A 26,653-nucleotide genomic window follows, 5' to 3' on the forward strand; every position below is an offset into this window, starting at 1 on the left:
TTTAGCAGGGGTACATAAGATGACTTGAGTCAGGTGGATTAGCTTAGCGCTGTATAATATATGAGCTATGTGTATGAATATTTATTTAACACTAGTAGGCCAGCGATGATGACCGTGAGCACCGCCCGAACAGGGAGTGGAAGTCGTGACACATAGGCTGTATGCAGCTGCTCTTATTGGTAGCCTATAGTTGATCAGACTGAAAAATAGTCTTGTTTTCATCCCATACAGCATGTCAGATTTCTAATGTTTAGGTGTCAACTGGGCTGCTGCAACATTTATGTCATGAGTTTTTGCTTATGTCTGTCCGGAGTGATTATGTGTTATCTTTGAAAGTGCAAAGCCTACTTGAGACCACTCGAAAAAATGTGCTGCATCAACCTCTCTCTTTAATCTAACGTTTAATGGATGAGGCGATGGAAGGTATCAAATAATTCAGCATTGTTTTCGGCATCCCAGAAATGATGTTCAGCATGTAAAGTATCATGCAATTACATGTGGCTTGATAATGGGCTCCCTGTATACATTTGATACCAGTTGGTATTGAACGCCCTCACCTTTTCATCGTTCTTCATTAAACTGATCTCAGGCAGAGGTAGACCCTAACTTTTAATTCACTCCTTTTCTGTGTACCCCAGTGAATGATAGGGGTTCTTTAAAAAAATGTCCACCACATTTTTGGTAGTGTTGGCCATTCTGGCAGAGAAAACTGCACACTCACGCTGGTAGCTAGAACCCCAATAATGCTCTGTGGCACAATCCCAATACAACATACTAGGTTCATCCTACATCTATGATTGGATGGACAACATGTCAGCTCATACTGCAAAAGCTTTGATTGATTCCTGACATTTAATCCTAGTAAGAATTCCCTGTTTTAGGTCAGTTAGGGTCACCACTTTATTGTAAGAATGTGAAATGTCAGAATAATAGTAGAGATTGATTTATTTCAGCTTTTATTTCTTTCATTACACTCCCAGTGGGTCAGAAGTTTACATACACTCAATTAGTATTTGGTAGCATTGCCTTTAAATTGTTTAACTTGTGTCAAACGTTTTGGGTAGCCTTCCACAAGCTTCCCACAATAAATTGGGTGAATTTTGGCCCATTCCTCCTGACAGAGCTGGTGTAACTGAGTCATGTTTGTGGGCCTCCTTGCTCGCACACGCTTTTTTAGTTCTGCCCACAGGTTTTCCATAGGATTGAGGTCAGTGCTTTGTGATGGCCACTCCAATACCTTGACTTTGTTATCCTTAAGCCATTTTGCCACAACTTTGGAAGTATGCTTGGGGTCATTGTTCATTTGGAAGACCCATTTGCGACCAAGCTTTAACTTCCTGACTGATGTCTTGAGATGTTGCTTCAATATATCCACTTAATTTTCCTTCCTCGTGATGTGAAGTGCACCATTCCCTCCTGCAGCAAAGCACCACCTGCCACCCCGTGCTTCACGGTTGGGATGGTGTTCTTCAGCTTGCAGGCCTTCCCCTTTTTCCTCCAAACATAACGATGGTCATTATTGCCAAACAGTTCTATTTTCGTTTCATCAGACCAGAGGACATTTCTCCAAAAAAGTACGATCTTTGTCCCCATGTGTAGTTGCAAACTGTAGTCTGGCTTTTTTATAACGGTTTTGGAGCAGTGGTTTCTTAATTGCTGAGCTTCTTTTCAGGTTATGTTGATATAGGACTAATTTTACTGTGGATATAGATACTTTTGTACCAGTTTCCTCCAGCATCTTCACAAGGTCCTTTGCTGTTGTTCTGGGGTTGGTTTGCACTTTTCGCACAAAAGTACGTTCATCTCTAGGAGAAAGAACGCGTCTCCTTCCTGAGCGGTATGATGGTTGTGTGGTCCCATGGTGTTTATACATGCGCACTATTGTTTGTACAGATGAAACGTGGTACCTTCAGGCATTTGGAAATTGCTCCCAAGGATGAACCAGACTTGTGGAGGTCTACAATTTTTTTCTGAGGTCTTGACTGATTTCTTTTGATTTTCCCACAATGTCAAGCAAAGAGGCACTGAGTTTGAAGATAGGCCTTGAAATACATCCACAGGTACACCTCCAATTGACTCAAATGATGTCAATTAGCCTATCAGACGCTTCTAAAGCCATTACATAATGTTATGTAATTTTCCAAGCTGTTTAACCTCTTGCTCCTACCTGGCATGCAGGCGTCCCATCTAGAGCTCTGGAAATGCAAATGCGCTACGCTAAATGCTAATAGTATTAGTTAAAACTCAAACGTTCATTAAAATACACATGCACGGTATTGAATTAAAGCTACACTCGTTGTGAATCCAGGCAACAAGTCAGATTTTTAAAATGCTTTTCGGCGAAAGCATGAGAAGCTATTATCTGATAGCATGTAACACCCCAAAAGACCCGCAGGGGACGTAAACAAAATAATTAGCATATTCGGCGCTACACAAACCGCACAATAAAATATAAAACATTCATTACCTTTGACCATCTTCTTTGTTGGCACTCCTAGATGTCCCATAATCACTATTGGGTCTTTTTTTTCGATTAAATCGGTCCATATATAGCCTAGATATCAATCTATGAAGACTGTGTGATAAACGGAAAAAAATAGCGTTTCATAACGTAACGTCAATTTTTAAAATTCAAAAAGTCGATAAACTTTCACAAAACACTTCGAAATACTTTTGTAATGCAACTTTAGGTATTAGTACACGTTAATAAGCGATGAAATTCATCAGGAGGCGATGTAAATTCTATAGGTGTCCGTCTCTAAAAAATGTCTGGAGAGAGCTCGACCAAAACATCCGGTCGGAGACCGGAGGGAATCGGTTCCCTTGATTCGGTTTGACCAAGAATCAAAGCTGAATCAAATGACAAGACTCTAGACATCGTGTGGAAGCTGTAGGCACTGCAACCTCGGCCTCATTTAATTCGGTTCACTTTGAACAATTCCTGGAAGTAGCGCAAGGATATTTATTTCCATTTTCAATGATCAGATTTTCCTGCACTTTTCGATGAAACGCACGTTCTATTATAGTCACAGCCGTGATTTAACCAGTTTGATAAACGTCTGAGTGTTTTCTATCCATACATACTAATCATATGCATATACTATATTCCTGGCCTGAGTAGCAGGGCTCTGAAATGTTGCGCGATTTTTAACAGAATGTTCGAAAAAGTAGAGGGTCGACTTAACAGGTTAAGGGCACAGTCAACCTAGTGTATGTAAACCTCTGACCCACTGGAATTGTGATACAGTGAAATAACCTGTCTGTAAACAATTGTTGGAAAAAGGACTTGTGTCATGGACAAAGTAGATGTCCTAACTGACTTACCAAAACTATAGTTTGTTAACAAGAAATTTGTGGAGTGGTTGAAAAACAAGTTATTATTATTATTATTGACTCCAACCAAGTGTATGTAAACTTCTGACTTCAACTGTATGTACTGTCACTGTGGGGACGACATCATCGATGCACTTATTCAAGAAGCCAGTGACTGATGTGGTGTACTCCTCAATGCCATCGGAAGAATTGCGGAACATAGTACAGTCTTTGCTAGCAAAACAGTCCTGTAGGTAACATCTACTTTCTTATTGACTGAGTCACTGGTGCGTCCTGCTTTAATTTTTGCTAGTAAGCAGGAATCAGGAGGATAGAATTTTGTGATGAAACAAACGTATGTGTAATTGAATTTATTCCGGCACTGTGTGACTGTTGTCTTTTTGCTGTCGCTGCCTTATTGTATATCACGGTGGCAAATGAACGAATGTGTTATAGAGCAAACAACGCAATTATCACAACATAGGTTGTAATATGGCTTTTTATTGGCTTGGCTTCCCCAGTGATGTTACCCACACACCGTTACTGCCTATTCTATGTGTCTGGTAAATATTTACATTGTGCTGGTATTGAAAATATTGCAGAGGGCTTGTCCACTCCATAATCTGATAGCAGTTGGAATTTCACCCTTTGCCACCCCACCCTTCCTCACAACTCCCAAGTGGCGAAGTGGTCTAAGGCACTGCATCTCAGTGCAAGTTGCCTCACTGCAGTCCCTGGTTGAAGTCCAGGCTGCATCACATCCGGCCGTGATTGGGAGTCCCATAGGGGGGCGCACAATTGGCCCAGTGTCGCCCAGGTTTGGCCGGGGTAGGCCGTCATTGTAAATAAGAATTTGTTCTTCACTGACTTGCCTAGTTAAAGAAAGGTTCAACAAAAATAACAAAGGTAAAAATCTCCCTTTTGAGATGTTTTGTGCCATTAAACAGATGCCCATTCTGTAGAACTGCTCATTTAGACAGACGAGGGGGTCCAATGATGTGGCAATGGCCCCTTGAAGCGGAGGCTGACACTAGTGGGAATTCTAGTGGGAATTCTCTTATGGCCTCTGAGCAGCATTGTGATAGCTGAACAATTAGTCCTAACTACTGTAACGTGTTATAGTGTTTGTCACCTGCGGAGTTGCATACAGTAAACCGGCACTTCAACAATGGCTGGTGCTCACAATAGGCCTCTCTATCCATGTATGTATTCCATGTGTGTTTATCAAACAGGATTCACACCCAGCACTAACACACCTGATGGAAATACTGTCAAAGGATTAATGATAAGTTTAATAGTTGGATCAGGTGTGTGAGTACGGAGCTGGAACAAAAAATGTTTCACCCTGTCGGTCTCCGGGGCTGAGGAATATAACCCAATTCCTTTCCCTGGATACTAAATCATTGTTGTGGAAAGAGAGAACAATAATATTTGTTGTGATTTGTTAATAATATCATCATATTCATATTATAGCACCATAGCCACAGGAAGTAGTTTGGGGGTGGTGATGCTGACATTTGTTTTGGTCTGTGCTCCAGATGGCTATATTGGTCTGCTAATACAGGACTAGTAAAGGTCCAGTGCACTACTTAAAAAATATATATTAATATTTTTTAATTCCAATTTTTCAGAGGGTGTTGCAGCATCCTCATCATCCCTACTTCCCGCGGCTATTTATAGCACACACCTATATAGTTTATCAATGGACGTTTTCCCTGGCACTATTTTTCTTTGTTTTAACTTTGTGTGATTATATCTCTATTACGAGTCAAGGTGGACAGAATGTATACCTCATCCAAAGGATGTACCGATTGACTATGAGTAATTGGGATGAGGGAGAGAGGGTTGTTGGGAGAGAGAGGGAGGAAGAGATTTTGAGTGAAAGGCGGTCCAAGGTCCGTGCCATGCTTAGATCCCAAGGTCTGCAGGGGACATTGCAAAGGTTTACACAGCGTGAGAGTGGGGTGATATAGAGAGAGAGAGGGCGGAGTGAAGAGGGGAAACAGAAACAAACAGAAAGAGAAAAAGAAATACGATAAGTTTTGTTCAGCAGTGCCTCTTTATCTTGTCTTATCTTAGGAAACTTGCCGTAAAGGAGAGAGGGGAAAAAAACAAAAATGAATGAAACAACCCAGACTTACTAATCATCTTTGTACAACTGTGGGTCTTTGCGAAAACTAATGGGAGTGACTTGTAAGATGACACTTAGGGCTTATGGGGCTAGATTCCAGGAGATGCACTGTACTAGCACTAGCTATCACATTGAGGTAGAGGGGATCGGTAGAGGGAAGGTGGTGATGCAATCAAGCCGGGGGGCCTGGGCAGGGACAAGGGGGATCAGGGAGGTTGGTAGGGTGACTAGTTTGAGACACTCAAACAGGGAGGGGACAGGTACGACAGTAAAGAACCGCTCTGTGTTCTGTTGCCGTGGCTCACTCGAAGACGATATGTACCTTTGTACTCGCCACTCAAACTCACAGTCGAGGTGATAGCCCTAGTCCCTCTCTTCTCTTCCTCTCCTCTCCTCTCCTCTCAGACTAGGTGGCGTGGAAGGTTGGGACTACAGTATATGGTACCGGCCTGCAGCTCCAACTGTGTGACTGACTAATTTTCAACTTTTCTTAGAATGCTTTGTGCTTTACAGTTACTGTAGCTGCTGTCCAGAAAGCACACCATAGTACACCAAAACATTTAGTAGCTGATGTGCTTCTTTTGCCTGGCTCCAAATAATACAGGGGTGATCAGTAAATGTAGCCATTCATTTAACTAATAAAATGGCCTGTTTGCTCTGTGGTGGTAAGTATGACTCAGGGATGATAAGAAAGTCTGGATGTGCTGTGCTTGTGTTATTTTCCTAGTAGTCTGGGTAAAGTATGTGAGTGTGTGTTTCAGTGGCGTGGTCCTCTATCATGTTAAAACCATTTATTACTAACAGATAGAACTCACGGGTCTTAATTCCGTTATCTTCCATTTTTTAAAGATCCATCCTTGTTCCAAGGTGACATAAAATGCTTCAATTATTATCACAGTATAATTCAGATATAGTACGGCCTGCACTCCTGAACCTTCTAATACTTTCAAGGGAGCTTAACAAGTGGGAGAAAGAGACAGGGAGTTACATGAAAATATTGATTTAAAGAAAGAGCTTGTATAATGTATTAATATACTGTATTATCATTGTGTCATAACAAAAGTAAACATTGCCCTACAATAGTGAAGGTTCTAGTTATTTTATTTTTCAATAGACCTGACTAGACAGGATTGCTGTAAGCGTTACAGTGCTGCTGAGAAGAAATTAACCACATCCTCATTCATAAACCCATCCCCTCACTCTTTCTCTCTTCCTCCCACTCCCTCTCTCTCTCCCTGTCCTCTCTTGTTCTCTACCCCCTACCTCTTTATCCCCCTCCATCTCTTTCTTTCTCTCTCTCTCTCTACTCATCTCTCCTTCTCTTTCCCCCTACTCCTTGTAACCCCCTACTCTTTTCTGTCCCTCTCTCCCCCTTCAGGGAAAAGGCTTGTCTGGTGACAGACTCAGAGCTGGACAAGGACCTCAGTGAGCTGCTGGGCCTGGGGAGCAGCGACACCCTCACCAATGGTAACCGTGCCAACGGGGAGGCCGCTAAGCGCCTGGCCAAACGCCTCTTCACCCTGGACGGCTTCAGGAAGTCCGACGTGGCCCGCCACCTCAGCAAAAAGTGAGCACCTGGCAACTAGCCTTCGTGTATTATCAATCACTCTCTTTACTTACATTGTCAATGTATGTAGCATATACAGGTATAATAAGCCTGGTTTGGAACTTATCTTAAACCTCTTTCTTCCTCCGCGGCCCTAAGTTTTCGTCTCCAAGGCTCAAACCGACTGCGCTCTGTGACTGGGAAAGCTGGTATCTGATTAACATGTCTTTTTTCTCTCTCTCTCTCTCTCTCTCTCTCTCTCTCTCTCTCTCTCTCTCTCTCTCTCTCTCTCTCTCTCTCTCTCTCTCTCTCTCTCACTCACTCACTCACTCACTCACTCACTCACTCACTCACTCACTCACCCCAGCAATGACTTCAGTTGTATGGTTGCAGAAGAGTATCTACACTTCTTTAACTTCAAGGGTCTTGCTGTGGACCAGGCTCTGAGGTGAGGGGTTCAGACTGACTGACTTGATCAACGCGAAAAACAAACACGTTTCCATAAATTGGTTCTTGGTGACTGGATTTCTAGACATTACAAACATTGTTTTGGATACGTTGCCTTAAAAGGGATACCGGGCTTCATTTTGTGTTCCATTGATCCAGTCACTGTAGTTAGTATATGGTAATACTGCTCTCTGGTGGCAAGTTGAGTGATGGCAGGTTAATAGGCCAATAGTGTTTATAGCACATAAATAACACTCCTAAATCAATTAATCAAGGGCTTGGTGATTAATTAAGTAGTTGAATGAGAGGAATAAGTGCGTAATGAGGTGCGTTTCCGCTGGTCTGGAACTTAAAAATGGCCACCCTGAAGATACTGGATACTTGATTGGGGTTGAGAAACAGTGTAATCCTGCTTAATGTGTGTGTATGTGTGTTCCAGAGCCTTTCTCAGACAGTTTTCCCTGATGGGGGAGACTCAGGAGAGAGAGCGGGTGCTGGCTCACTTCTCCAGGAGATACCTGCACTGTAACCCCAAACTTATACCCTCTGAGGGTAAGAGGACAGTACTGTCTAATGTCTACTATAGTTACTATAGAAATATGGCAGCTCAGTCGTCATGTTAATAGATGCAGTTGTGTAAAGTACTTTACTTTACTATTTATATAAAAAATATTTTACCTCACTACATTCCTGTTTTCTCCCCAATTTCGTGGTATCCAATTGGTAGTTACAGTCTTGTCTCATCGCTGCAACTCCCAACTCGGGAGAGGCGAAGCTCGAGAGCTATGCGTCCTGCGAATCACAACCCAACCAAGTCACACTGCTTCTTGACACAATGCCCACTGCCGGGCGGCAGGGTAGCCTAGTGGTTAGAGCGTTGGACTAGTAACCGAAAGGTTGCAATTTCGAATCCCTGAGCTGACAAGGTACCAATCTGTCGTTCTGCCCCTGAACAGGCAGTTAACCCACTGTTCCTAGGCCGTCATTGAAAATAAGAATTTGTTCTTAACTGACTTGCCTAGTAAAATAAAGGTAAAATAAAAATTTAATTAACCCGGAAGCCAGCTGCATTAATGTGTCGGAGGAAACACCGTACACCTGGCTACCATGTCATCGTGCACTGCGCCCGGCCAGCCACAGGAGTTGCTAGTGCACGATGGGACAAGGACATCCCTGCCGGCCAAACCCTCCCCTAACCTGGACGACACTGGGCCAATTGTGCCGCCCCCCTATGGGTCTCCCGATCGCGGCCGGCTGCGACAGAGCCTGTACTCGAACCCAGAATCTCTAGTGGCACAGCTAGCACTGCGATGTGCCTTAGACCACTTTACTACATTCCTAAAGAAAATAATGTACTTTTTTTGTAGTACTTAAGTTATATTCTGAATGCTTAGCAGAACTGGAAAATGTTCCAATTCACGCAAATGGAGCATCCCTGGTCATCCCTACTGACTTTGATCTGGCGGACTCACTAAATACACATGCTTCGTTTGTAAATTATGTCCAAGTGTTGGGGCGAGACCCTGGCTATCCGTAAATAAATTTAAAAACATGAAAATTGTGCCTTCTGGTTTGCTTAATATGATCAATTTGAAATTATTTATATTTTTACTTTTGATACTTACGTATATTTTTGCAATTACATTTACTTTTGATACTTAAATATATTTTATTAAACCAAATACTTTTAGACTTTTACTCAAGTAGTATTTTACTGGGTTACTTTTCATTTTCTACAAAGGTATCTTTACTTTTACTCAAGTATGAAAATTACTTTTTCCACCACTGAATATGATGGATATGTTTCTTATCCAGATGGTGTCCATACCTTGACCTGTGCCCTGATGCTGCTAAACACAGACCTGCATGGCCATGTAAGTAGAGTTCAGTCTGTGTGTGTGCGTGCATGTGCGCGCGTGTGTGTGTGCGTGCGTGTTAGGTGAGTTCAGCCTAGAGTTTAGAGTAGAGACAATTTTCAGAGATCCATCCCCCCAGGCTCCACTGACTCAGTACAATGGTAGTTATGGGGGAAAAGCCCCAGACTGATTGAAGGCTGATCTGGGACCAGCCTCCTGATGACAATGTACTCCACACACTATCATAAATCTAGTCCATATCAAGCTGTAGACTGATTTCAGTACAACTCTAAATCTAGGCAATCTACAGCTGCATGCTGTGATGTGCAGCCTCTGCAAATGATTACAGATAGTTAAGTCAGATCCATTTATATAATATATGGATACATTTAGCTCTGATTGAAGGGGCTAGAGCTAGCTGGATGAAAAACCCACTCTCTCTATTGAGAGATGCCAAGCTGATATACAGCCTTCAGTGTATTCACCCCCCTCAACTTATTCCACATTTTGTTGTCTTACAGCCTGAATTCAAGTTGCAGTCAATATATACTTATGTAAATGAGATATTTCTGTATTTCATTTTCAATACATTTGCAAACATTTCTAAAAACATATTTCCACTTTGTCATTATGGGGTGTTGTGTGTAGATGGGTGAGAATGTTTCAGGCTGTAACACAAACAGATTTGGAAAAAGTGAAGAGGTATGATTACTTTCTGAAGGCACTGTAGCGCTGTGCTTCATCATCATCATTCATCATCATAGTCACCAATGTCGTCATCTTCTTCTTCTTCTTCTTCATCATCATCATCATCATCAATGGCGTCATCCTGATCATCATAGTCTCCCGAATCTTCTTCTTCCTATTTATCGTCATTGACTCTTTTCATCAATATTTCCGCTATCTGTGAAAGTCCTCAGCCTGAAGTGTCTCCACTTGCGCTGCCGAATAGCTAGATTTTTGATGGCAGGACTGAGTAAGACGCTTCAGGAGGGTGGTGACGTGTGTTTGTGAGGCAGAGGTCCTGGGTTGAGCCTCAGTATGAGCCGAATCAGGAGGAAGTGATACTCGCTAAGCAAGCAGCGTGACGTCCTTTGCACAGTCTTCCTCTTAACACTCTCAGCTCATCAGTTAGATTAAATCATTTGGATGAGGTCCCTTAAAGTCATTTCTTCCCATAACATCCTTCAAAGATGAATTATAATATAGCTGTCAGAGAGCTGCAGAAGGTCTGATGAATTATAAAAATCTGTGAATGTATTTGTGGTTGAAATATTTTTGATGACTGATATTAGTGATACATTTAAAGAATATATGTATATATATAGCATAGTAGTCTCGGGAATCCCAGAGCTAGGGCAACAGTACTAGGTCTGGAAATGATGTAGGATTTTCTTGGCCAATTCAGGGAGAGTGCTCTTCAGGCAGACAACTCTTCCAACAAATCACACGTTTGGCGTAGACGGGCTTCAAAATAATCCCCTCTGAAACATGACCGAGGTGGACATGCAATGCGGACGCAGATGGCTAGGCACATTTTTTCCACAGTCAGTCAGTGGTTGTAAACTTGTAATGCTAACTTCATGGTGCATGCAAACTACTCACCTGCAAAAATACACTCATTGAATATATCCTCCGCGAGCTCCATCTAGCTAACTACCGGAAATGTTTATAGCAGAGGTCTGGACGGATTTTGAGGCACCCAACTCCGCCCTTTCGTCTCTCTCAAATTGGCGTTGGCTTAAGTACAGACATGCACTATATGCTGGAAAATTGGTACATTGTGAGAGGCAACCCGTGTGTCTCAAGAGACTAATAGCATAGAGTAAGTACTGTGTGTCATATTTTTCAGAACATTGGCAAAAGGATGTCCTGTACACAGTTCATTGGCAACCTGGAGGGTCTGGATGAGGGTCAAGACTTTTCAAAAGACCTTCTAAAGGTGAGTCACTGTACTGTACATTGCTATAAACACACACACAAGCACACACACATACGCATACACACATGTGCACATGCACACAAGCACACACACACTGATGCACATGCATGCACATGCACATGGACACACAGACACATGAACACACAGACACAAGTCACAGCGAGTGTGTTTGTGTGTCCTGCTGAGTGCTTTGTGTTGTTGTGCCATGGTATTCTGTACAGTAGCTCGGCCAGCTGGCCTCCGTGTGTCCCCTGAGTCCACCTACCACGGCTCTGCCTCGGTCACCATTTCCTGTAGCACACTTCGGCATGGCGCGGGGCAGGGTGGTGTGTGTTGGTGGAGGCTAATTGTTACGTTGTCTATAAGACATACTGCACATCCCCTCCGGGGCATCTGCGCTCAAGATCATACAATATTAGATTATGATATTAGGTTATTCCTGTTGTTGGCAACATAATGGGATTAGGTCCATCTGGGGGACTTCATTTATATATAATAATATATGCCATTTAGCAGACGCTTTTATCCAAAGCGACTTACAGTCATGTGTGCATACATTCTACCTATGGGTGGCCCCGGGGATCGAACCCACTACCCTGGCGTTACAAGCGCCATGCTCTACCAACTGAGCTACAGAAGGACCACATTTAGAACCCACAGGCACACTAGTGGATGCCAGATGAGCTAAATCAGTGGGTTGCCTGCTGTTGACATGGCTAATGATGATGTGTTTTATTAATTTTGTCTGCAAAGTGTTCCCTCAACACAATTCCCCAGAGCATAAGTCAACAAGTTGAAATTACGTATCTATAATACATGAGAGGGAGTATGGAATATTTTTCGGCCAGAAATTAAGGGGTATGAATTCTAAAACAACTGCTTTTTGCATGTGAGAGAACTAGAGAGACATACAGAGACATACAGAGAGACATACAGAGACTTCTTGTTGCCACAAGTAAATAGCAACCAGTGAAGAACAAACACCATTGTAAATACAACCCATATTTATGTTTATTTACCCTTTTGTACTTTCACTGTTTGCACATAATATGACATTTGTAATGCCTTTATTCTTTTGGAACTTTGTGAGTGTAATGTGTACTGTTAATTTTTGTTTATTATCTACTTCACTTGCTTTGGCAATGTTAACATACGTTTCCCATGCCAATAAAGTGCTTAAATTGAAATTGAATTGAGAGAGAGAGAGACATAGAGAGAGAATGACATTACTTTCAGACAAAATTACAGCTTACTTGAACAGAGCAATACTCAAACATGAGGCATCAAAGCCCAACAAACTGCATGCTATTAAGAAATGCTATAGATTAAAGAAATAGTGTAGAAATCTACCAAAGAACAATTGGCCAAAAACAAATCCAATCCCTCCCAGATGACATTCTGGGCAAAATGTGTATTGTAATAGTGAAGGTGTTAACTTAGCAGTTGAATGCCTGAACAGTGTATTTGTCATATCAAATGTTTAAAAAATACTAGCAGAATTGTTTTTCTAAATGACAGCATATTTAAGACCTAAATGCAGACACAGGAGGCAGATGGTAGAACTCCGACATATATTATAACAAAGGGAGAATGCAAAAGCAGCTCGGGGACAGGCGAGAGTTCATAAACCAGGTCCAAACAGTACCAGACGATAGGTAGTCTCGAGGTCAGGCCAGGCAGGGGTCAGAAACCAGATCAGAGTCCACAACAGTACAAGAGGATAGGCAGGCTGTTAGTCAGAACAGGCAGAGTGGTCAGGCAGGCGGGTACGCAGTCAGGACAGGCAAGGGTTGAAACCAGGAGGACTAGAAACAAACAGAGACTGTGAAAAACAGGAGCAAGGAAAACTGCTAGTTGTCTTGGCAAACAAGACAAACTGGCACAGAGAGACAGGAAACACAGGGATAAATTCAAAAATGCTTTTGACTCAATTTGGCATAAATTAATTCCAGACACCATTGCCCTAGAGGATACAAACAATCACACATACCTCAGCCTAAACATCAGCACCACAGGTAACTAGCAAACATCAGCACCACAGGTAACTAGCAAACATCAACACCACAGGTAACTAGCAAACATCAGCACCACAGGTAACTTCCACAAGACTGTGAACAATCTGAGAGGCAAGAAGGGCCTTCTACGCCATCAAAAGGAGCATACAATTTGACATCCCAATTAGGATCTGGCAAAAAATACTCCAATCAGTTATAGAACTCATTGCCGTCTATGGCAGTGAGGTCTGGGGTCCACTCACCAACCAAGAACAAACTAAATGGGAAAAACACCCAATTGAGACTCTGCATGCAGAGTCCTGAAAGATATCCTCAGAGTACAATGCAAAACCCCTAATAATGCATGCAGAGTAGAAATAGGACTATACCTGCCCATTAATTATCAAAATCCAGAAAAGAGCCATTCAATTCCAGAACCACCTAAAGGAATGCGATGCCCAAACCTTCCATCACAAAACCCTAACATTGAAGGAGATGAACACCTCAGCCAACTGGTTCTGGGGCTCTGTTCACAAATACAAACAAACCACACGGAGCACCAGGGCAGCAACACAATTAGACCCAACCAAATTAAAAACTACTTCAAGACGGTTGGAAAAGCATTCCAGGTGAAGCTGGTTGAGAGAATGCCAAGCATGTGCAAAGCTGTCATCAAGGCAAAGGGTGGCTGCTTTGAAGATTTTTTTGGTTACTACATCATTCCATATGTGTTATTTCATAGTTTTGATGTCTTCACTATTAACCTACAATGCAGAAAATCGTTTTTTTTTAAAACTTGAATGAGTAGGTGTGTCCAAACATTTGACTGGTACAGTATATATAGATATATATGTCAGTATTACACTCAAATTACACAAGCCCACAAAAATATTGAACACAAACTGGATCTGTTAGGTTGGATGCAGTATATCACAGTGCCATCTGTTTTGTCACCAAAGCCCAATATGCTACCCACCACTGCGACCTGTATGCTCTCGTTGGCTTGTCCTCGCTTCATACTCATCGCCAAACCCACTGGCTCCAGGTCATCTACAAGTCTTTGCTAGGTAAAGCCCCGCCTTATCTCAGCTCACTGGTCACCATAGCAGCACCAACACATAGCACACGCTCCAGCAGGTATATCTCACTAGTCACCCCCAAAGCCAATTCTTCCTTTGGCTACCTTTCCTTCCAGTTCTCTGCTGCCAATGATTGGAATGAACTGCAAGAATCGCTGAAGCTGGAGACTCATATCTCCCTCACTAGCTTTAAGCACCGGCTGTCAGAGCAGCTCACAGATCCCTGCACCTGTACATAGCCCATCTGTAAATAGCCCATCCAACTACCTCATCCCCATACGGTATTTATTTATTTATCTTGCTCCTTTGCACCCCAGTATCTCTACTTGCACATTCATCTTCTGCACATTATCACTCCAGTGTTTAATTGGTATATTGTAATTACTTTGCGACCCTGGCCTATTTATTGCCTTATTGCCTTATCTTACCTCATTTGCACACACTGTATATAGACTTTTTCTACAGTATTATTGACTGTAAGTTTGTTTATTCCAGTGTAACTCTGTGTTGTTGTATGTGTCATACTGCTTTGCTCTATCTTGGCCAGGTCGCAGTAGTAAATGAGAACTTGTTCTCAACTAGCCTACCTGGTTAAATAAAGGTGAAATAAAAAAAGTTAAATAGGTGAAATACCGCAGTGTGCAATCCCAATCGTAAAATTGTGTTACCTGCTGCCACGAGAAAAGGTCAACCATTGGGTCAGAAACACCAACGTGAATATAACCTATATCAAATCAAGTCAAAGTTTATTTGTCACGTATGCCGAATACAACAGGTACTTCACCTTACAGTGAAATGCATACTAACAAGCCCTAACCAACAGTGCAATTTTTAAGTTAAAAATAAGTATTACGTAAACAATAGATAAGTAAAGAAAGAAAAAAATCAGTAAAATGACAGTGAAAATAACAGTAGCGAGGCTATATACTGGTGGAACCGGTATAGAGTCAATGTGCGGGGGCACCGATGAGGTGGGCTAATTGAGGTAATGGGGGGGGGGCACAATGCAAATAGTCCGGGTAGCCATTTGATTACCTGTTCAGGAGTCTTTTGGCTTTGGAGTAAATGCTGTTGAGAAGCCTTTTGGTCCCAGACTTGGTGCGGTAGCAGAGAGAACAGTCTATGACTGGGGTGGCTGGGGTCTTTGACAATGTGTAGAGGTGCTGGATGGCAGGAAGCTTAGCCCCAGTGATGTACTGGGCCTTACGCACTACCCTCTGTAGTGCCTTGGGGTTAGAGGCCGAGCAGTTGCTGTACCAGGCAGTGATGCAACCAGTGCTCTCGATGTTGCAGCTGTAGAACCTTTTGAGGTGCTGAGGACCATGCCAAATCTTTTAAGTCTCCTGAGGCGGAATAGGTATTGTCGTGCCCTCTTCACGACTGTCTTGGTGTGTTTGGACCATTCTAGTTTGTTGTCGATGTGAACTTGAAGGAACTTAAAGCTCTCAACGTGCCTATTTATTTCCCCCGTCATTTGAAATACATTCTAATATTTGCGCATTGTCACAACACCGTACATAGTTTATGTAACATTTGAAATGTTATGCTACATTTTTTAACCGCAAATATTACAATATTTAAAATGTTGTTATTCTCTTGAAACTTTTTCTGTGTGTAACGTTTACTGTTAATGTCAGATTTTTGGGGGGTCTTTGTTTTGTTTAATTTGCCTTGTTGGTTTTTAGTCGTTGTTTTGTTTATTGTTTATTGCACTTGCTTAAACACTTTTTCCATGCTAATAAAGCACCTTTGAATTGAATTGAATTGAGAGCGATAGAGAGAGAGAGGGAAAGCACAGGAATAAGCCCATTGACCATTGATTTTTATTAATGCAACGTATAGATCAAGGACGTCTTTTAAAAGCAGGCTCTCCTGCCACTCTCTCTGACTTTCCTTTCTCTCTCCCTCTCTTTCTCTAACTCTTCAAATGTTTTCCCTGCCCGCTCTCCATCTCTCCATTTCTAAATCTTCTGGTCACTTTTTTTCTCTATGCTTTGCTCTCGTTTTCTGTCTTTCTCACCTTTTGCTATGTCACTGTAAATGCTCCCTCACCTACTTGCACTCCCACTCCCACTTCTCTGCAACATCCCCCTCCTGGCTTATCCTTCAATCACTTCCTTCTGACTGAATGAATGTCATGCCGGTTCCCTGTTATCTGCTTCATATCCCTAGTCTCCTTCCCTCCTTTTCCTGCTTTCCCATTTCCCCCTCCATATCTGGAATGTATCCCTGCTCAGCACAGAGTTCACATAATCATAATAATTTTCCATTATATACACACAGACACACACACAGGCGCATATATGTGCATGCATAGAGACACACATACAAACACACACACACACGCTGCTATGTGTCTCATACTGGGCCAACCTGAGCCTGACATCTGCACCAAGTGGGGGCTCAATCCATCCAATTTCACTCATTCTCTCATTCTGTCTCTGTCTCTTTATTTCATACTCTCATTCTGTCTCTCTCCACTTCTAGCTCTCTCTTTAATGCTCTCTCTTTCTCACTAACTTTCTATCTCCTTCTCTCTTCCCCCTCTCTCTCTCTCTTTCTCGTGCCTGCTCCCGCTCTCGCTCTCGTTTTCGTTTTCAGTATAGCACCATTTTGCCAGCACCGCAGCACCACACACCATGCCACCCTCTCACTCTTTGCCTACTCTCTTTCACCTCCCTCCCTTTTTCTTGAGATTCAAAGTGTTTTATTTCCGGCGATATGAAATAGCAGCGACCCCCGGAGGAGGCAAACCTATGTGCTGCTCTTCTCTTCTCTTCTATCTCTGACATTACACTCTCTCTCTCTCACCATCTTTCTCTTTCCCTGCTACACTTTTCCATTCCTCAACCCCCTAATACTAAGCAGCTCATGGCCAGTCTTCTGTTTTTTCCTTTCCCCCTTTCCCCATACTCTCTTTCTCTCCTCTAGCTCTTTCTCCTTTCTCCTTGTACACTCATTCTGTTATGCATATTTTATTTATCGTGAAGTAAGGAGGCATGTTGTATTGTTGTTTGTTTATTTGTTTATGTACATATATATTCATTCTATTTTATAGAGACTCTGTCTTGTATCTAGAGTACTGTAGAATCGAATATAAAAAATCACATAGATCTCATATCTCCAAAGATACATAGTTATATAGAGTATAGAGGTGGGTAAGGTGATAAACATGTGCCATATGTGGTACAGTATATGGATGTACAATATAGCATGGAGAATACCTTTGTCACGTTCTGACCTTTATTTTCCTTTGTTTTGTCTTTATTTAGTATGGTCAGGAGGGCGTGAGTTGGGGTGGGCAGTCTATGTTTTGTGTTTCTGTGTTTGGCCTGATATGGTTCTCAATCAGAGGCAGGTGTTAGTCGTTGTCTCTGATTGGGAACCATATTTAGATAGCCTGTTTTGTCATTGTGGGTGATTGTCTATGTTAGTTTGTTTGTGTCAGCACAGTTCTTATAGCGTCACAGTTGTTTTTGTTTTGTTTATTGTTTTGTGTTCAGTGCTTTAATTAAAATATCATCATGAACCCATACCACGCCGCATCTTGGTCCGCTCCTTACTCCTCTTCAGACGAAGAGGAGGAAATCTGCCGTTACAGCCTTTTGCATCCAAAATACAGGAAAAACACAAAAGGATCACATTCAGTTATACAGATTACAGACAAATGTGAGGTGATCTTTTGGGGGGAGGGGGGGGATTTCCATACGTGCTGTATGTTGAGGTATGGCTGGGAGGGACAGTGTACACAGAGAGGTACTAAACTGAACCCTCCAACTACAGCTGAAATCAGGAACCAGGTGGCTTATTTCATTCATTCTCTTATTCTCTCTCTCCTTGCTCTCTCTTTAACTCTAACTATCTTTCTCACTAACTTTCTCTCTCCTTCTTTCTACCCTTCTCTTTCTCTCTCACTCTCTCTCCATCCCCCTCTCTCTCCATCCCCCTCTCTCGGCAATGCAGCTTTCTCAGATTAAACCCAGTGATATGTTTCCCGTTAACATTACAATAGAGGGACAGAATGGAGAAATCTCATGTACTGTGCAACTAGCTGGCTATGGTGTCACACATCTCTCATTTCTTTTTGTATAAAACAAATAAAACCATGAAAAAGGTGACATGGCCGGTGGCCCATGGGTCTGTTAAGATTGTTTTTAAAGATTTTGGCTCAATTTCTCTGTTATACTAATCTGTAATGAGCATTTGACTGACCAGTGGGCAATGGCCAGCCCCCCTATCAATATGGGCTGGCCTGGTTTTCTGATTTTTTCTTTTGGAAAAGTTTTATTAACACAATTCCTTTAAAAAACAGCTCATACATTTTTTACATCATTTACACACATAAAAACGGCAACAAAGCATAAAACACAGCATTTGACAGTTACATTTAAATTTGTTAAAGTACATGTTGTTAAAATCAATGAAAACAACCATGAATAAAAGTACTTTCTTTGTAAAAACATCAAATCTGTAAAAGCCATTTAAAATGTGTGCTGATGATCTAACAAAGGTAAAACATTTTTAAGACGTTAGAAACATGTTAAAAAGTCACTTTGTTAAAAGGCTGTCTTCAATCGCTTGTACAGGAGCGGGGTGAGTCCTTATCAAACTCGCCTCATCCTGCTCTCCCGAATAGACCATCGTCCCGTCCTTCGGGGCCCAGAGGAGATCCCTCCCCTAGGCGCATCGCCCTAGGCGCCGCAGCGCTGTCAGGCCGTGGCCGCCGGGACCTAGGGTGTTGTGGGGGACCCTTCGCCTGGGGTCGAGGCCCCCTTCCGTTCGTACCACCCCAGGGCTTCCGTGGCTACCATGGCCACTGCCTGGGGGTGGTCTCTACGCTTTGGCTACCAGCAGGTTACGGGAGGACCACAGTGCTTCCTTCAGGCACGTGAGGGTGGGCCAGAGCTTGGTGAAGGCCTTCGGTGGAATGGGCCTTCGGCCCACCCCCGTACAGCACGAGCTGAGGTGTTAGGTCCTCCCCTGCTGGTAGACGCGATGTGATCAGGGGGCCTGCTTCCTTCCACAGGTCCCTGGCGGCTCTGCACTCCCAGAGCATGTGCCTCACCGACTCATCTTGGCCGCAGCCCGGTCGGGGGCACGCGGATGTCCTCGCCATGCCCCGTGAGTGCATAACGGCCCTGACCGGGAGGATCTCGTGGGCGACCATCCAGGACAGGTCCCGATGCCGATTCAGGAGTGCAGGATGGGCCACGTTGCGCCAGACCGTTGTGGGCTCGCCTATAGCGAGCCCGCGCACTGGACACACTGGTTCCCGTTCCTGCACAAGAGAGAGAAGAGAGCGGTGTTTAGTTAAAACCGTGACTGCTTCCTTTTCCAGTTTGAAATGTCTTAAAAATTTCTGGAGCTGGACGTAGTGGGTGGGGAGCAGGAAAGAGACTGGGGCTCGCAGGTCGACTGGGATCAGCCTCAGAGTCCTGAGGTAAGATCCCAGCCAGAACCGTGCGAGGGCCTGTGTCTTGTTATTGACCGGGAGGCGGCCAGAGTCAGATGTAACGCTGTGTAGCGGCTGCCCAGGAACAAGTAGAGGTCAGGCAAGCCTTTCCCCCCCTTGGACCTGGGCCTCTTGACCACCTCCCTCCTCAGCCTCTCCCACTTGCTTCCCCACAGAAAGTAGAACAGCATCCGCTCCAGGGCTAAAATACTCCTTCGGGGGGATAAAAACAGAACTGATTAATAAAAGCACAGGTAAAATCACAGCTTTTATGATTAAAACCTTGCCCTCAAAAGTCAGCTGTCGTAGTCCCCAAAACCCCAGTCTCTGTCTTACTGTCCCCAGGATCCCACTCCAGTTCCCACTCCCTCCTCCCTCCTGGTCAAACTTTACCCCCAGTACCCTTATGTCCGTCAGTTTAACTGTCAAAGGTAGTCTGGTCAAGTCTGGGTCTGCCCACGGTCCGAAGAATTGGGCCTCTGTCTTGTCTCTGTTCAGTCTCACCCCAGAGGCTCGTCCGTACCAGTCAGTCCTGTCCAGAGTCCTGTCGACGGATAAAAGGTCAGTGCATAAAATGTTGACGTCGTCCATGTAAAATACGCACTTGGCGGTCATCCCCCCACTCCCCGGGATACCCACCCCACTGATCCGTTGGTCCCTTCTCAAGACCTGTGCCAGTGGTTCAATGCAGGCCACGAACAGAAGAGGAGATAAAGGACAGCCCTGACGGACGCCGCAGTGTACTCCCACTGCTTTGGATAAATGCCCGTTTACAAGAATTTTGCTGGTGATGTCCCCGTACAGCAGTCCCACCCAAGCTAAGAACCTGTCCGGGAAACCCATTTTTTGCAGTACCTTAAAGAGGTACTGGTGCGAGACCCGATCAAAGGCTTTTTCAAAATCTAAATTTAGGACTACAAGCCGCATATTTCTGTCTCTCGCATAACAGATGGCATCTCGGATCAGTATCAGGCTGTCCGTGATCTTCCTTCGCACGGCACAGGTTTGGTCCGGGTGGATCACCTCCCCTAAAACAGAAGACATTCTGAGTGTTAAAACTTTGGTAAAAAGTTTACAATCAAAATTTAAAAGGGTAATCGGTCTCCAGTTTTTCAAGTCAGTCCTGTCGTTTTTCTTGTATAAAAGAGTCACAATCCCCACTCTAAAACTGTCGGGTAGTCTGTCGAGGTGTTCGAAGTCAGTAAAAACAGTCAGAAGTTCGTCGGCTAAAACATCCCAAAAGGTCAGATAAAACTCCAAAGGGAGGCCGTCCTCCCCCGGTGATTTACCCCTCTTAAAACGTTTCAGTCCTTGGTCGATTTCTGTCCTCGTCAGGTCTTTTTCCAGGTCGTCCGTGTTGGGTAAGGTCTTGTCAAGATACGTTAAAAGGTCCCCCATTGTTCCCTCGCACACATCTTTTTCCCCAAACAGTTCCCCATAAAAGTCCTCGACCACTTCCTTTATTCCCTCTGTGTCTGTTTTTAAAACCCCGTCCTTGTTTTTCAATGCTGTCATTGTCCTACCCTGGCTAACTATTTTCTTAAAAAAGTACCTAGTGCACTTCTCCCCCTCTTCTAATTCCCTTTCCTTACTTCTTAAAATAACCCCCTTACTTCTCTGTTCTGCTAAAAGTACCATTTCCTTTTTTACATCTTTGATTTCTTGGTTAAAATCAAAGCCCTGTTGGCGTAAGTTAAAATACCTTTCCAGTCGCTTTTGCAGTCCCACCATGCGTCTATCTTTTTCTTTGCTTTTTTCCTTTCCTATCTCTCTAAAGAAGGTCCTCGTCCTTCCCTTCACCATTTCCCACCACTGTGCTCGTGTGTCAAAAAAGTCCTGTAGCGTCTGCCACTGGCTGAACTGCTCTCTGTACTGGCTAACTACTCTATCATCTTCTAGCAGGGAGCAGTTCAATTTCCAGGGCCCTCTTCCCACAGTCACACCCGAGGTTAGTGAAAGGGTGCACGTCAGCATTACGTGATCTGAGAAGAAAGCAGGGGTTATTCTAGCATCAGTTGGGGGACAGTCCCGGGTAAACAGATAATCAATGCGAGAGGCTCTGGTGCCGTCACCACTGGTCCAGGTGAAGCCCTCCTCTCTTGAATGCAGGGTTTTAAAACAGTCAGTCAGCTTAAAATCCCTGCACAGCCCTTGCAATAAAACACTTGACCTGTCTACCTTAAAATCCTCTCCTGCCCCTCTCCTGTCTGCTCTACTTAAAACACAATTAAAATCCCCACCCACCACTAGAGGATCCCTCCCTAGCATGTGGGACTGCAGGTCCTCTAAAAGTGCGCACCGGTCATGTTTGTCATTAAAACCATATACGTTTAGCACGTTAAAATCCCTCCCCATAAAAGTACAATTGGCTAAAAGAGCACGCCCACCTACCACCACCGTGCTCCCCTTCACCACCACCTGTGGGGTCTTGATTAAAATGGCAACACCGTCGTTCTTGTTAAAATTTGAGCCACTCCAAAGGGAGGGCCCGTGCTGCCACTTATCCTCCCATTTGCTGTAAGAGGATAAAAAGGGTAGACCACACTCCTGTAATAAAAACACATCTGAGTTAAACCTTTCTAAAAAGGATAAAACCGACTGTGCTCTCATTGCTGTTTTCACGCTCCTCACGTTTATAGTGGTGATTTTAAAAGCCATAAAAGGGGTGAGTAAAAACAGTGCTGAAAGAAAAGGCATTTAACAGTTAAAAGGGGGTTATTTCTCTGGTGATTTCTCTCTCTCCCTCCGGGGTAAAGGGGGGGTGGAAGGGAGAGGAGGTTAAAACTGGGTTTAAAAAGGAGACTTGATTGGGGGAGTTGGAGGGGAAGGTTCTAAATTCTTCCTCCCCCTGGGAGCTCTCCCATTCCACCTTTCCTTTTTTCTCCTCGCCCTGTTCGGGGTCGGAGAGCTCCTCAGCATTTCTTTTACGTGGGGGGAGGTGTTCCTCCAGAATCTCCCCCCCTTCTCCCATGTCTCCCGACTCTGTCTCCCTGGTGCTTTCCGACACCGTCCCTATTATGTCTGACCCACTTGGGGAGCTTTCGCTAAAGATCTCTCCAGAGCCGTCTTTCTCGGCCCTTTCTCCTTCAGGGTTCACATTAGTCTGGGGCAGGGGGGGTTGGGGTGGGGAGGGTTTTGTCCTCTCCTCCCACTACTTCCACCACTGCTCCTTCCGCGCCCTCCACTACAGCCACCGGCTCCACCACTGTCTCCTCCACCACCACTACCGGCTCCACCACTACCTCCTCCTCCACCACCACTACCGGCTCCACCACTACCTCCTCGGCAACTGCCGCTTCGGCCCTCCGGCGCTCAGAAGCCCGGTCCGCGGCCGCCCACTCCCTCCTTCCGAACTTGGCCCTGTTGGCCCAGGAGGAGGGGCAGTCGCGGATGAGGTGGGACCGCTCGCCACAGAGGTTGCACGACCTTCAATTCGTGCATTCCTCGTAGCGGTGGCCCACCTCCCGGCACTTCATGCAGACCACCTTCTGACAGGCGTCTGCCAGGTGGCCATGTTCACCACACTTACGGCACAGCTTGGGCTGGTCCTGGTAGTGAACATGGCCCCTGTTCTCTCCGAGGACTATGGTGGATGGGATGGCTTTCAACCCACCATAGCCCCCAGGGTCCTCCCTTTGCTGGACAGTGACCCTCCAGGCCCCTGTCCAGATCCCATCGAGGTCTTTAACCTGGATCAGGGGCCCCTTTACGTTGCAGTACCTGTCCAGCCATACTGCAACGTCCTCCGGCTGTACGGTTTCGTTGTACATACGGATAATAACGGTTTTGATGCTATTGTCCGTCAGCTTGGTCACCTCGAACATTGCTGTGAGGGACCCCTGGGTGTTCAGGGAGTTCTGGAGTTTCCCCCAGAACTCCCTCAGGAAGCTGGCGTTGGCATAACTGACATCGAAGCCCTTCCTATAGGGGAGGGCTAGGATGCAGTTTACCTGCGCGGGGTGGAAACCGAGTTCTTTCTGGAGGAATTTTCTGGAGAAATCCAACCGGGATAACTCCATTATTTTCCCTCCCCTCTCCTTTAAAAGGAGGCGCACTGCATGGTGCCTCCTCATGCCAGCCTGTGCTGCTGACATGATGGAGGCCCACTCTCTTTACAACCCAACACCAGTGAAAAGGGGGAGGGGAAGGGCAAAAAGGGGGAGGGGGTTGGGAAGGGGGAGGGGCAAGTGAAGGGAGTGAGGGAAGGGTGAATGGAGTGGGGGAGGGGAGGTGGGGGAAGGGAGGTGGGGTTGGGGGAAGGGGAAAAAAAAGGGGGAAAGTGTAGGACAAACCGAGGGAGCTGGCTGGCTCAGCTAGGCTAAGCTAAACAGGGCCTACCAGCACCCCGGAACACACAACAAACTATCTAGCACAGCACCAAGCTAAACTTATTAACAATGGGGAAGGACACAAGGGGGGGGGGTTGTTTTTTTTTTTTTTTGAGTTTTTCTAGATTAGGGCAGGACACAAGGGTAAATGACACTAAACACAGGCCTGGAGGCTAGCAGGCCACACCCGCCGGACAGACTAAGCTTACCAGCTGGCAGGCCCACAAGCCAAGAGGCCTCACAACAAAAAAAGGACAGAGATATGGGGATGACAAACGGAGACACACTAACCAGCGACACCTGCCAAAAGCTTGGGGGCAATTAAGCTAGCAAGCCTCACCAGTAGGCCAGGCTAAGCTAGCCAACTAGCAGGCCAGCCAGCAAAAAAGTCCCCCAGTTGGCAACAAAAAACAACAGAGGCTAGCCAAACAAAACAGACAAAAACACAGACAGACAGACAAACAAACAAAAAACCCTGCCTCGCCTAAAGGGCCAAGAGGCTAGTCGACTAGCTAAAGCTAGCAGGCAACAAGCCAAAAGGCAACTCCGGCTAGCAGGCCACACAAAACTCAAAACAATAGGAAGAGCAAACGGTGGGGGAGGGTAGGATACAAGGGGGAGGAGAGATGCAAAACAGGACAACAAGGGAAAAGACTACAATAAAATAAAATAAAAGACCAGAGGGCCTTTTAAACTCACCCTACAGGTGCTGGTGCACCTGTAGCCCTCCACCAAAACCACCACCTAACCCAGGACAAAAAGAGACAATGGTGAAACAATACAACAAAATGACAATAATTTTAAACAGAAATAAAAACCCAATTTTCCCTACGATCGCTTCTCCGATCAAGTGCAGCACTGTCAAAGTAACTACACTTGATCTGAGCCAAAAGGCCGAGAAGCTGGTTTTCTGATAGGCTGAGTTGAGGTCACGCAAACTCACATTCAAAGTAAAATGTAGGATCAGCAAAGAGACCTGCTCCAACTCTGTCATCAGTTAGACAGCCAAGATCATGGATTGTAAAAAACAGAAAGGGTGCCTATAAACTTAGAAAGTGCACATTGTGCATGGTCACCTCACTCAAAATGTCATTTTTTGGGGGCGGCTAAAACCATGATTTGGTCAAACAGTAAAGTGCATTATCCTAATGATTCTTGTAATGAAAGTGTCTGCCCTGCCCCGTCCCTCTACCTGTGCACTCACTGGAGCCTGCTGCTGTGAAAAACAAGCCACTCTCCTATCCCCACCAGCGCTCAAGTAAAAAATGCTTCTGATCGTATAACATTTCAAAATGCAATTGCAGGATAAACACAGCTTTGGAAGCTTTGTCCTCTTGTCCCTGATGAAGAGAAGAGTGTGTCAGCTTTCTGTAGGTAGGGTTGAATTCGGAAGTTTACATACACCTCAGCCAAATACATTTAAACTCAGTTTTTCACAATTCCTGACATTTAGTCCTAGAAATAATTCCCTGTCTTAAGTCAGTTTGCATCACCACTTTATTTTAAGAATGTGAAATGTCAGAATAATAGTAGAGAGAACAAATTTTAATTATTTCATCACATTCCCAGTGGGTCAGACACTCAATTAATATTTGGTAGCATTGCCTTTAAATTGTTTAACTTGGGTCAAACGTTTCGGGTAGCCGTCCACAAGCTTCCCACAATAAGATGGGTGAATTGTGGCCCATTCCCATTCCTCCTGACAGAGCTGGTGTAACTGAGTCAGGTTTGTATAGGCCTCCTTGCTCACACACGCTTTTTAAATTCTGCCCACAAACTTCTATAGGATTGAGGTCAGGGCTTTGTGTTGGCCACTCCAATACCTTGACTTTGTTGTCCTTAAGCCATTTTGCCACAACGTTGGAAGTATGCTTGGGGTCTTTGTCCATTTGGGAGACCCATTTGCCACCAAGCTTTAACTTCCTGACTGATGTCGTGAGATGTTGCTTCAATATATCCACACAATTTTCCTCCCTCATGATGCCATCTATTTTGTGAAGTGCACCAGCCGCTCCTGCAGCAAAGCACCCCCACAACAAGATGCTGCCACCCCCATGCTTCACGGTTGGGATGGTGTTCTTCGGCTTGCAAGCCTCCCCTTTTTCCTCCTAAAATAACGATGATCATTATGCCCAAACAGTTCTATTTTTGTTTCATCAGACCAGAGGACATTTCTACAAAAAGTATGATCTTTGTCCCCATGTGCAGTGGCAAACCGTAGTCTGGCTTTTTTATGGCGGTTTTGTAGCAGTGGCTTCTTCCTTGCTGAGCGGCCTTTCAGGACTCGTTTTACTATGGACATAGATACTTTTGTACCCGTTTCCTCCAGCATCTTCACAAGGTCCTTTGCTGTTGTTCTGGGATTGATTTGCACTTTTCGCACCAAAATAAGTTATTCTTTAGGAGACAGAACGCGTCTCCTTCCTGAGCGGTTTGACGGCTGCGTTGTCCCATGGTGTTTATACTTGCGTACTATTGTTTGTACAGATGAACGTGGTACCTTCAGGCATTTGGAAATTGCTCCTAAGGATGAACCAGACTTGTGGAGGTCTACAATGTTTTGGCT

General features: G+C 44.5%; 1 protein-coding gene across 1 annotated transcript in view; it reads left to right on the forward strand.

The window, feature by feature from the left end:
- LOC124039857 overlaps positions 1-26,653 on the forward strand; it is a 129,849-nt gene that overhangs the window by 48,482 nt on the left and 54,714 nt on the right. The window contains exons 6-10 of the mRNA XM_046356330.1: positions 6,822-7,010; positions 7,357-7,437; positions 7,876-7,988; positions 9,252-9,310; positions 11,145-11,234. Coding sequence (XP_046212286.1) covers positions 6,822-7,010; positions 7,357-7,437; positions 7,876-7,988; positions 9,252-9,310; positions 11,145-11,234 — 532 coding nt within the window. The remainder of the gene's footprint in view (positions 1-6,821; positions 7,011-7,356; positions 7,438-7,875; positions 7,989-9,251; positions 9,311-11,144; positions 11,235-26,653) is intronic.

Source organism: Oncorhynchus gorbuscha, linkage group LG07, assembly GCF_021184085.1.
Source record: "Oncorhynchus gorbuscha isolate QuinsamMale2020 ecotype Even-year linkage group LG07, OgorEven_v1.0, whole genome shotgun sequence".
Taxonomy (NCBI): domain Eukaryota; kingdom Metazoa; phylum Chordata; class Actinopteri; order Salmoniformes; family Salmonidae; genus Oncorhynchus; species Oncorhynchus gorbuscha.